Below are 12772 nucleotides of genomic sequence, written 5' to 3'. Positions count from 1 at the left end.
GCCTCCCCTGAGTGCTGGGATCACAAGCACTTGCCACAGCACCTTGCTCTGTATTTGATAATTTTGAGAAACATCTATGCTACTTTGTATGACAGCTGTATGAATTTGCATTCCTAATAACAATGTGCAATTATTTCCATTTCTGTACATCTCCTTTAACAGTTGCATATGTCATCTTTGTAATAAGGGCTATTACAACTGGTCTGAGGATGAACCCCTCATGTGAGTTAAATTTGTTCTTACCTAAAAATTGTTGATTTTGAACACTACTGATAAACTGTTGACCATTTGCACTTGTTCTTTGGGGAACTTTGCTAGTTTAGCAAGGTTATAGGCTTTACTATTGAGTTGTGGTCCCTGTGTGTCTTGGTTACTTTACCTCTATAAGATGCAGATATTTTTTCCCATCATCTAGGCTGTCTCCTTACTTTGTTGATTGTTTCCCTTGCTGTAGAAAGTGCTGATATTTTTGTGATCCCAAATTATAAGATGCGATCCCATTGGTTTTTCTTAGCTTTTGTTTCCTATAGTTTTGAGATCATATACATGCCCCCACCCCAAATTGTCAACAAAATTAATGTCATGGAAATTTCCCTGTACAATTCACAAATTATTTTTAATTGTCTTACCATTTTAGGTTTTATGGCTAATTCTTCAATCCATTTTTTTTAAATATGGTATATGATGCTTATATAGGATCAACATTTAGTTTTACTCTTCTGGCTGTAAACATACAAGCTATCCAACACTATTTATATTGTCCTTTGTCCATGTTTGTTGTTGGTTGTTGTTTTTGGGTTCCACAGTTCAGTCTGGAATGGCAAATATAGCACGCAGGAGCAATCAGAGTGACTCTTCAAAGGTGACTGGATGCCTAAAGGAACCTGGGATATTTTCCTGGGAACTTTTCGGGTGGGGGTTTGGCTGAGTGCCCTGAGGTCTATACTGATATTTACGTCACTGTGAAGTTTCTTCCCAAAAGGGAAATGCAGTCTCTGGTATTCTAGGGACCACAGTTCTGTCTGAGACGGTAAGTCGGAAGGACAGGTGAGTCTCTGGTATAGCGGCTGAGTGCCTCAGGGAACCTGGGACCATTTCCAGGGATTGTCTAGGTGACCTGAGGTCAGTCCCCATTGCTTTCTTCATTGTGGGGTTTTCTCTTGAATGGAAACCCCAGTCTCTGGTGTTGTGGGGCCCACAGTTCAGTCAGGGATAGTGATCAGAGCACTCAAGTGTGTGGTTCTGGGCTGGTGACCAAGTGCCTGCAGGGACCTGTTGAAATCTTCTGGGTTTTAGCTGGTTGACCAGAGAAAGGACCCAATTGTTTCCCACATCGTGTGGTTTCTGTTCACCTGGGAAACACAGTCACTGGTGTTTTAGGGCCCAGAGTTCAGTCTGTTGGTTGCTGTGCAGTCACTGCTCTCATGCTCATATGACACAGTGTCCTGTCCCCTCGACACTGCCATGTTGGATTCCTCTAATAAATAAATTTTAAAAAAAATCAGTTGACCACAAGTTCCTGGATTTATTTCTGGGTTATTCATTAGGTTCAACGGGCCTGTCTATTTTTTATACTAGTATCATACTGTTTCACAAGGGAGCACACACTTCACACATTTGTTTCAGTATAAAGAAAATAAATGTACATTTATATACAAATGTTGATAGAAGACATTTAATATTATTTGAATACAAGTTTGGTAAGTTTTTGTTTCGCTGTTGTCATTCTTACTGCATCATATTCAAAAATTTTAATAAGATGATTTAAAACAGAATAAGAAAATAACATTTTAAGGGTAAAACCTTTCTAAATATTCATAAATTTCTAATCTTCTACAGTTTTAAGGCCACATGAACCAACAAGTTTCCATTCAAATACTTTTCCTCTTAAAGTATTTAACCTCATTTCTATAGTGACTGCTGCCTTTGTGCTCAAATCAATTTATGGTATATTGAGTTAAATATTACTGCCCCAAATGTGTCTACCATTAAGAACCTTAGAGACTTATGCAACTGACTTTTGGTGTGCATGACTTGATCAAAGGAAACATGCACTGTCTTTGTAGGGGTTCATTAATTCTATTCATTAATATGATGAGATAGACTTGTGGATAGCTTAACACAGCTTCTAAATTCCATGTACGCAGGGCCTATATCTAATGAGTCCCCACAGCACTTACAAAAGTGTTCTGTGGGAAAAGTAAGCATTCTTAATGTGGCAGCAGGATTATATTAAACTGACTTAATCTCTGCTGTATTTTCCTGAACAGAAATTGGTTGGATAATGAAAATGGTACTATGGGTATACCCCAATATTTATGTACAGACTTCAAGATGACCTCACACTTTAACTATATTTTGTATATTATTATATTATAAAACTCACTGGGTTTTTTTGGTCAATAAATTTGGGACATCGGAAAAGACGGAAATGAAATTGATAAAATATTTCTATCAGGCTTCCCTGTAGGCAACTATGTGGTGCATTTTCTTGAAAAATGATTGATGTGGGTGGGGAGCACATGGGGAACAGTTTCACCCCTAGACAGTCCTGGTTGGGTAAGAAGTTGAGCAAGCAATGAGGAGCAAGCCAATAAGTAACAGTTTCCCATGGACTCTGCTTCACTTCCTCTTTCTAGTTTCTTGCTTTGAGTTGTTGCACTGATTTCCCTTCATGATGCACTGTAAGCTGTAGAGATGAAATAAACCCTTTCCTCCCAAAGTTGCTTTTGGTCATGGGATTCGTCACAAAAATAGAAACCAAATTAAGACATCATAAGACCTCACTATTATTGTGTTGTACTTTTACAATTCTTGGTTTGTGTTTATAAAAAATCAATAGTATATTTTCCCTTTAGCTTAAAGTCTACATAATATTGATATATCCCAATACTGCATGATTTGGATCTGTATTTCTTTGAATTTGGAAGTGATATTTGCATGTATCACTTTTTCTACAACATATTTTTAAACTCAAATATTTCACTCAATAGCAAATAGAGCTGCTTGGATTAACTATGGCAGTATATTAGGTGAATAGAAAACTTCCAAACTTTAAACAAAAATCTGTGATTGATGTCTCTCATATTCTGTATGTTGAAGGAGCTCATCAAGGTAGTTCTCAGTCAAAATGTCATAGGGTTGGAGCCAGATGGTTGACTAAAACTGACATCACCTGAAGATATGTCTGGATTGGATGTTTAGGTTAGCTTATTTCCGTATTCCACACTTGATGCTGGGTGATATAGCTAGGCCTACAAACTAGATCCCTTAAATGTGCCTTCAACATGTATGTTAAAACTCTCACAGCCTGAGCTCTAAGAGAGAGAATTTTGTTAATATCTATCCTGAAAAAGGAAATAGATACTGTAAACTTCTAGACATGGCCCCAGAAACAAAAGTTATGCATAAGATCTACAACTAGGTCCTACACTCAGCCCTACTGAGCATTTTAGAAAAATTAGAAAAGACTTTGCAGCATACTTTATTTAAAAAATAATTAGCCCCCTGGCAATGGGCAAAGAGACACCTTGTTGGTGGTGGTGTTCTTACATCAGCCAGGGGCAGAACAGATAGCACTCCTTTGTTCATCCTAGCTTGATGCCTGGCTTTTTTGGTCAAACCTGTTTCATGCCTAGGACACAAAAATCAAATCAAATTCAGCCAGCACAGCACAGGAGGAGGAAGACAGACAGAGACCTGCATTCTGCCATGCCATGTGGTGCAGGCAGGGAAAGACATCCACAGACCTGCCCTCCAACCCATAGCATGGGCCATAGACACACATAGCCTTGCCTACCACCACTTAGCACAGCCAGGGAAGAGAGAAACAGAGACCTGTGTACCACCATGCCACCCACATACCTGCTCAGTGCACCTGCTTGCTGCCACACCATGCAGCTTCCAGAGGCCCACCAGCTACATGGCCAGCCTGCATCAGGAGCCACCATAATGTAGAAATATGTAGTGGTCAGATGAGAGAGAAAGAGAAGTGGAGCAGCTTGAGCATTATGGAGAGATGAAACTAGAGACTCAAGGATGGAAAGGAGTAGCCTGTTGTGAGTGCCCAGCCCTGCCACCTGGGGCCATGCTGAGGTCCTAGATTCAGCTGCCACTGAGGCCCATGTCTGGTTCCATAGCTGCTCAGCAGCAGACAGTGGTCAGTGTTGGTATCAGTGGCTTATATTACCAATAGAGAACATGGGAATACCCTGGTCTGGGCAGCTACTGACACTATGTGAGTGTCCAGGGGCAGTGCAGCTCTGGCCCAGCTCCTCACTGGCTGCAACACTCTGGAGAGCTGGTTCCATCTCTGACTGGCAGCACCACTTGGAAGGTCGGCCCTGCCTTGCCCAAGCGGCACAGTAGGCTGGTCCTAATTGAGAGGGCACAGGTGAGCCAGGTTGGAGGGCCAGAGAAAGAGAGAGCTGGTCCCACCACTCATCTGCCGTGAGGTGAGATGGGTGCTGGGGTGATGCCCTCTCTTCTCTCTCCTTGGTGAGAGGTAATCAGGAGAGTTGGCCCCAAAGGCATGGGGAAGGGAGAGCTATCCCTGTTCTCTTACTGGCTGTAGGGAGAGGATGATTTCACCAGGTAGAGCTCTGAACCTTGCCTGGACAACAGAGTGGAGCTGTTGTCCAGTGACACTGATGGCAAAGGCATGAGTGAGACAGCTGCAAAGGTGTGAGAAGAGGAGAGTTGGCCCAGCCCCTTTCAGGTGGCAGCTCTTGGGAAAGTGGTCCCAGTGCCTTGACTGGGCAGCACAGTTGGAGCTGCCTTTGGAGGTGTGGATACAGGTAAACAGGCCCAGAGAGCAGGAGAGCAGGCGAGCTGCCCCTACCTCCTGCCTAAGGTGGCAGTGGGTAGCCTCGCTGAAGTAGTGCTAGAGAACTCCCCCTGGTGGTGCAGATTAAAGAGATCCTTCAGACTGATCAGGTCTGCTACCATCCAGGGCTTTAAGTTGGCCCACCCCAAAATCTATATCATCTGCAAATGGTTGTAGTGTATGAAAGGGCCAGGCCTGCTGAGCCAAAGCTGCAAGGTCTCTGTGACACAGGGAAACAATGGGTAAATGGGAGGAGTCTCATAAAGGATCCAACATTGATAAAGTGTCACAGAAGCTACAGGCCTCATACCAGATCAATGGCTCATTGCAATGAACATTCGCAAGTGAAGATGTGAGTACAGAGGCATTTATTGTGGGACATACTATGACATACTAACCTTCTATGGTGAGATGTTTGCTTTGTTTTCTTTGTGTGCTTGTGCATTTTTAATTGGGGGAGGAGTTGATAGTGGTGAAGGGTAGATATGATGAGGAGATGGGGATATAAGTGGGACTGGGATACATGATGTGAAAATAAAAAAAAGAATTAATAAAAAGTTTTTAAAAAGTAATGCAATTGGTATTACATGGTTTATTTTACTATATAATATTTTTGATTTTGGTAAGAAGGTTAAATAAAATGCTTTGTGCCCTTATAGCAGAAATAAAACTCAAGCAAATCTCTCCTGTGTGAATGTATGTATGTATGTATGTGTGTGTCTGTGTGAGAGTGTTGAGTTTTCAACAGTCTCTGGATCTACTATATGAAGGCTTGGCTTCTGAGTATCTTCTATCTGCCTCTCTGAGGAGCGTCATTCTCTGCTCTTGACCCAGTGTGCAGGAGTCACGTCTTATCTGAAGTATCTGAGGAAATACAGATTCCCTCTGCTCCAAATAGAAGAGAAATCATGAACTATCTGTCTTTCTGAATATGCTGTATTCATTTCACAAAGTTATATGCAGTATTTAAACTTCCTTTTTACTTATCTCCCCTTGGGTAGGTGGAGCTGGCTCCTGATATTAGCCTTCAATACAAAGGAGAGCTAACAGTTGTTTTACGTTACATTCCTCCAGAGGAGAGCCCTATATTCCCAGTAGAACAACTTCAAGGTAAGGTAAAAAATTAATAGCTTTGATCAGTGATATTCTATTTCTACAACTGTATGAGTAGAGTTCAGGGTTATTTTTCCAGTAAACACTGAAATAGGGCCAGAGGTAACTGTCTCAACTGAGAGTTGAGAAGTACATACTGTAAGGTATGTGGAGAAAAGGAGTTCTTGAACCAACCTCAATGGAGATATTCATTACCCATCAGTTCAAAAGATACAGAATCTTTCCCAATATAAGAGAGTTCTGTTATGGAGGAGAAGGGATTTCTAGGAAGATGCTCTATGGACTCATTCACAGCTACTGAGGGAGTCTAAAGAAAAAAATATCTGGCATAAAACACAGAAAACAAAGGGAAAATCCAGATAAAATCAATTTGTGATTTGTTTCCTTCCTCCTTTCATCAACTTCTTAAGCAGCTTCCTTTATCTTCCCATTCATGGTCACTTTCTTTAATGTCTCCCTGTGAAAGTAACTCATCTCTGGGATTGAGTTTTCTCACTTCAAAGAATGTTTTCTGTAGTTCTTTGTGTATAGTTGAGGTCTTGTGGTCTTTACACCATCCACTTAGCCAGCCCTGAAAACAGACAAGTAATGCTATTCATACTGATCAGGTTATAGTTAGTAATATATGTATATTTATATACACATATGTATGTAATAACAGTTAATGAAAAGAGAGACCATGAATTAGAAAGAGAGTAAGGATAGATATATAGGAGAGTTTTGAGGGAGGATAAGGAAGTGGAAATGATATATTTATAAACTCAGAAATAATAAATTAAAAATAACGTTGTGAAGATTAAATTGGTTCATACGGAACTTGAAAGAACATTAAAGGTGGCAGTGATGTAGTAGTTATTGCTCATGTTTAACCTATTACTTCAAAATAACTATGTGGAGAAAGGTTTCTCACAACTACAAAATGTAAATGAATCTTGTCTGTACCTTCTAGAGCTGACCCTACCTGAAGCTAACATTTTTTTTAAAAGAGAGTTATAGAAATATTCTTTTTGGAAGTCAGTTTACTATATCAAAGTCATAGAAATTTCTTTCTTGCATCTGGCTCTTTCTCAGTAAGAAAAGGATGGTAGTCTAGGAAGGATCTTTTCCATTCTGTTTCTTTAGAAGATTTCCAGGGTCATGGCTAAAGATTTTTAAAAAGAAACTAAATAAAAATTAGAGAGAAAATGAAGTTATGAGGGAAATGTGTTATGAGTAGTGCTCGAGAGAAAGAAAGAGTAGGGGTGGATATGACCAAGAAATATTGTATACTTATATGAAATTTTCAAAGAATAAAAATTTAAATATATTGCTTTTACTTTTCAGTATAGACATAAAATGAAATACCTATGAATAAGAAGTATATTTGGATAGAAATATTTATAAATATTTATTCATATTGTATGTGTTATGTATATATGCGACAAAAATCTTGATTGTCAGAAAATATAGTAATTATTTGTAGATGTTTTTGTAAATTGTGAAGTGGAGAAAATAATTATTTGTAGATGTTTTTGTAAATTGTGAAGTGGAATCTCTGATCTCCTCCATCTCCTCTCTGATGGTTCGTGTAGGAAAAAAGACCTTTAGGAAGGGGAAGAAGAAGGAGTCTTCTGCCATTTCTGGGGGAATACTTGAAGTGTTCATCAAAGAAGCAAAGAATCTGACAGCAGTAAAATCAGGAGGCACTTCCGACAGCTTCGTGAAAGGGTAATTTTGTGTTAGCTCATCTCAGATGACACTTAACAGGCACTGAACGGATCCACTAGATTATGGTAGCTGTGAGAAGCCCATGTTCTGCTTATGGAATGTCCTTTGCAAGAGCTACTCTTTCTCTGACTTCTAAAGCAATCTGAGGATGGAGGGGAGTTTGTGTGCTATCTTTCACTGTGCTTCCAGCATCTTTCTATAGGCCTTATCATTCTCACCCTGAAGCTTGGAAGACTTTCCCAAGGGATTCACTTCTAAAAAGAGAAGAACACATGAGTTTCTGCATATAATCTACTTCTATTTTTGCTTTGTGTTCATTTAGTACAACAAACAAAATATTAAATAGTATATGTATATATGTATTTATATACATGTATATGTGCGTTACCATGTGGAACAACTACTGTCCTTTAAATCAATATTCTTGCTCATTTTAGGCAATCCAAATAGCCAATATCTCTCATTTCTGACTATTGGAGATTTATTTTCATGTAATTAGAGGAAATTGGGTTAAAAGGATATTTTGCCATTAATTCAAGCAAATACCCAAATGTATATATACTGAACATTAGCTGCTGCACTGTGAAAAATAAATTAGATATGATAGCTGACCTCACGAAGAACCATGAGAGGTATGAGGTAAAGCACATTTCCATGATTCCAAGCCATGGCATGGGTTTTTGAGGCAGAGAAGTTGCCTCATTGAAAAATGATCCAGGCCTGATGACAGTGCCTGAAATCCCAATACTGGGGAGACTGAGTCAAGAGGACCATATGTTTGTATCCATTTTGGGCTACATGTCATGAGTAGCAGGGCAGGGTGGGTCACAGAGTAAGAGCCTGTATGTAGGTGAATTTTCCCACAAGGAAATAAGTCATACCTTTATTTTCATATGTTTTAAGTTTGGTAAGTCCTGTATTAAAGAGAATACAATGATTGTATTCCCCATTGGTAAATTGGGTTCTTTAGCATAAAAGAAACACTTTCTTTCTATCATTCTGTTGGACTTTGCCTCAGGAATCCCAGCACCCAGTTTAGGACTTTGCTTCTTACTGTCTTATATGGAAAGAACATTGTTCCTGGCGTATGGCCATATTATGGCCTTCCAGGAATGACTTAATATTGTTTGGAACATTTTTCACACTCTCTTGCTGAAAATTTATGAATCACAAATAATAAAGAAGAGTATTTCATTCTAATTTCTAAACTAACTTTCCAGCAATTTCTTTTATTGATATTTACATATTAAGTAATTGAAAAATTATCCAAAGAGTTGGAGAGATTGGCTGCTCTTTTTTATTTATTCTTTATTAATTACACTTCATTCACTTTGTATCCCCCCTGTGGTTCTCTCCCTCCTCCCATCCCAATCCCTCCTTTCCTCCCCCCTCTGCATGCATGCCCCTCCCCAAGTCCCCTGATAGGGGAGGTCTTCTTTTCCTTCCTTCTGATCCTAGTCAATTAGGTCTCATCAGGAGTGGCTGCATTGTCTTCTTCTATGGCCTGGAAAGGCTGCTCCCCCCTCAGGGAGGAGGCCAGAGATTGGCTGCTCATGCAGAGGATCCAAGTTCAGCTCCCAAAACCCACACAACAGCTTACAAGCACCCATAACTACATTCTCAAGATCTAATTCTCTGGTCTCCATAGCCACTGCTTGCACATTGATATATAGACATACATGCAGGGAAACACCCATATGAAATAAATTTAAAAAACATGAATAAATAAATAGCCTTAAGAATGAACTAAGATGTATTTTCAAAGATCCAGAGAGCAAGCAAAAACAGATACATAGGTAATGTTATAAAGCATATAAATTACATAATTACATATGCTCTGCTTGTGAACTGATATATTTGTGGCTTAAGAAAGACATCAGGGCCCACAAGATGGCTCAGCAAGTAAATGGAAATTGACTTGCCACCAAGCCTAATGTACCAATTTTGATAACTGGAACCCACTTGGTAAAAAATAAGAAATTTTGTAGGTTGTCTTCTGATCTCCACATACATGCCACAGTATGCTCACACACACACACACACACACACACACACACACACACACACACACTACACACTACACAGAATTAAAAATAAATATTAAAAAAATTAAAGAAAGATATTTTCTTATACATGTAAACAATGACTGAAGGTAATTTATCTAGAGTAGATATGGAAGCATCCTGATTATCAAGGACAAAGGTGTTTTTATATATCATTATAGTATCTTCTCCCATGTACCATGGTAGCTAGCTATGCAGAGTTCAGCTATCCTATGCAAAACCCAGCTGGTAGGAACCTTCCCATAACTTTTCATAGAGATATTTCTTTTATTCCATTGGACAGAACCTAGTTATTTGGCTATATGAGTTGCAAGAGAGCTTTGAGGAATACAGCGTGATCAAATTTAGAACCAGGGAATTTTAAGATGGAAATAGAAAAAAATAAAATAAAATGGAAGATGGTAATAAAAAAATGAGGATTTTAAAAAAGAAGAAAATAAAAGAAGAATAACTACAAAATGGAGACTGGGAGATAATAATGTTTTCTGTTTAATTTATTAATTTTTTTTCTCTTTGGTGGTAGGGCTGGGATTAAACCCATGGTCTTGCTGGGTAAGCGCTCTGTCATTGTCCTACTTACTAGTGCTGACCAACATAGGAAATGAAATATCACATGACCCAATTATCTTCTTTATTCCCTGGCCATTTCCTGTATCTTCATAATTATCTTATATATTGATTCCATAAATACATTCATTTTCTTCCCTAAACCATGTTTCCTAAAGGCATAAAGCTGTTTGTGATTTAGTTTGAACACAATAGAGGGAACCTAGGGTGTAGGCAGTCTACCTAGGAAGAGTTTGTTGGAAATATCTGAGAAAGAATGTAGACCAGGAAGCAAAAGAGAGAGGTAACTACATTAAAAGACTATTACTATAAGCCACTAGAGCTCAGTTTCACTGGGGAAGCAACAAGACCTCCACATAATGTTTCTTAGGAGTATCCCTTAAAGAACTGAGGAACTCATCAACCCTTAGGCAAAACCCATTGATTGACAATTGCCCTTCAAGCATCCAGTCCTCAGTAACTTCTAGGTGCTCCTTCTAGGTGGACCCTGGTTCTGGCTGCTCACTGCTCGATTTGCCATGCTATGTACAGCTCCACCTATCTGTTACCACAGCATAGACTATTGTATTTTATGTTTGTGTTTTCGATACAGGAGGCAAATTCACCCAGAACCAGATAACCTGTGACACACAGAATTTGAGGTTGGAAGCTGAAAAGTATCCACCCTGACTGCAAACCAGCTCATAGATGACCCAAAGACACAAAATGATGCTTTCAAAAGTGGCTACTGATGGGGGTCTTTTCTTTACTGTATGGAGAACCAAATATATGGAAGGGTTTGGAAAGAAATTATATTCAGAAACAGAGAGAGGACATTTTACTATTGTGGCACTAGTCATCTCTCCAAATGAATATTATTTAAGCTTATGAAAATCAAGGAGAAAACATCAAGTATACATATTACATTCACACACAGTTCCACAGAATTGTAGGAAATTCAAATGACAACTTAAAGATAGCAAATCCTTTTTTTTTTTTCTGCTTACTTTCCCACTATTGTGATTGTTTCCTTCTACAGCTACCTGCTTCCTGATGATAACAAAGCCACCAAGCACAAAACTGCTGTTGTAAAAAAGAGTGTTAATCCTCAATGGAATCATACATTTATATTCAGTGGCCTGTATCCTCGAGATATAAAGAATGTTTGCCTAGAACTCACTGTCTGGGACAAGGAGGCCTTTTCCAGCAACATCTTTCTGGGAGGTGTCCGTTTAAATTCTGGAAGTGGTAAGGAACTGGAGCTGTTCTGTGACTGGGAATGCACAATAGCAGGGTTACCACAGGTGTGATGTGTGGTAGACTTTTTATGTAGTTTGAGCTACAACTAAGTCCTGAAGTAAACACAGATGCCTCATTCTTTTAGAGGAAAAATGTTAAAATATGTGTTTCTACGGTAACTTTGTATCCTTAGGTTTGAAGTTGAGGAACTGTTCTATTTACATTTGGTCCTTTCATAGAAAAAGATCTTATATACTTTCATGTAAGTGAATTTCAAGTACTTCTTTCAGTGTTATTTCAGATTTTTCTCAGGTAAAGATCTTCAAGACAGCACAGACTTTGGTTTTTGTTGTTGTTTTCACTCATTAATCATACTTTTTTATTTGCTTTTTCTTTATTTGAAAAAAAATGTTATTTCATAATATAAGGTTTCCCACAATAATGCTGACACTTCTAGAAGAATCTAATTCTGCTTTATAACTGTTGTCAAATAAAACACGTATTTTAGGAGTTGATAGTTCTATTAGGCTCCCATGCCTCAACCCCACAGGCTCATAAACTAAAATCCATGGACAGAATACAAGGTATCTAGGAACTTGATACCAACCTAATCACATGGGTTTTACTTTATACTTTTCTTTTTTTCCCTCCCCTTAAGACCTTTTTATCCCCTCTCACAGTCCAACTCCAAAGGCCTAAAAAGCAAATTGTAATGTTTAATCACAGCAATGACCTCACTTCTCTGTTACCATTTTTTTTTGTACTAATTACTTTCACTTGACTGTGACCAAAAAAAGTGATGGATACAGCAGAAAGGATTAGAGGTTTATTTTCATCATGCCTCAGATTTCCAGGCCATCATCGTGAGAAAAGTTAGGAGTTAAGGTCTGGCTGGTAAAGTAAATCATTAGGGATGGGCTTCTACAAGTTGTAGCTTGGACCCTGGTTTTGGCTGCTCACCACTCTATTTGCCATGCTATGTACAGCTCCACTTATCTGCTACCACAGCATAGACTATTGTATTTTATTTTTGTGTTTTCGATACAGGGTTTCTCGATGTAGCATTGGCTGTCCTGGACTTGCCTTGTAGATCAGGCTGGCCTTGAACTCACAGAGATCCTCCTGTCTTTTCATCCTTGAGTTCTGGAATTACAGGTGTGTGCCACCGTGCCCGGCTCATAGAACAGACTTTAACAGAAGAGAAGTGCCTCCTAAGTTCCCCCTTTACTGCATCTTCTTTTCACTGTCTGGTCTAAAAGAAACCAGATTTTCCCTAAAA

The 12772-nt window shown here is 38.9% G+C and overlaps 1 protein-coding gene and 1 non-coding gene across 7 annotated transcripts in view; both read left to right on the top strand.

Moving 5' to 3' along the window:
- Window positions 1–12772, top strand: part of Sytl5 (synaptotagmin like 5) — a 356529-nt gene that overhangs the window by 335081 nt on the left and 8676 nt on the right. For all 6 annotated transcript variants that reach the window (XM_055599625.1, XM_055599630.1, XM_055599624.1 and 3 more), the window contains 3 exons: window positions 5827–5935; window positions 7510–7645; window positions 11294–11502. In XM_055599625.1, coding sequence (XP_055455600.1) covers window positions 5827–5935; window positions 7510–7645; window positions 11294–11502 — 454 coding nt within the window. The remainder of the gene's footprint in view (window positions 1–5826; window positions 5936–7509; window positions 7646–11293; window positions 11503–12772) is intronic.
- LOC129671047 (small nucleolar RNA SNORA48) lies at window positions 3502–3647 on the top strand. The gene has a single exon (XR_008719298.1). It is a non-coding gene; the product is annotated as a small nucleolar RNA SNORA48 (small nucleolar RNA).

Source organism: Psammomys obesus, unplaced genomic scaffold, assembly GCF_907164565.1.
Source record: "Psammomys obesus unplaced genomic scaffold, mPsaObe1.curated_primary_1811, whole genome shotgun sequence".
Taxonomy (NCBI): domain Eukaryota; kingdom Metazoa; phylum Chordata; class Mammalia; order Rodentia; family Muridae; genus Psammomys; species Psammomys obesus.
This window is presented reverse-complemented; position numbering and strand designations above follow the sequence as displayed.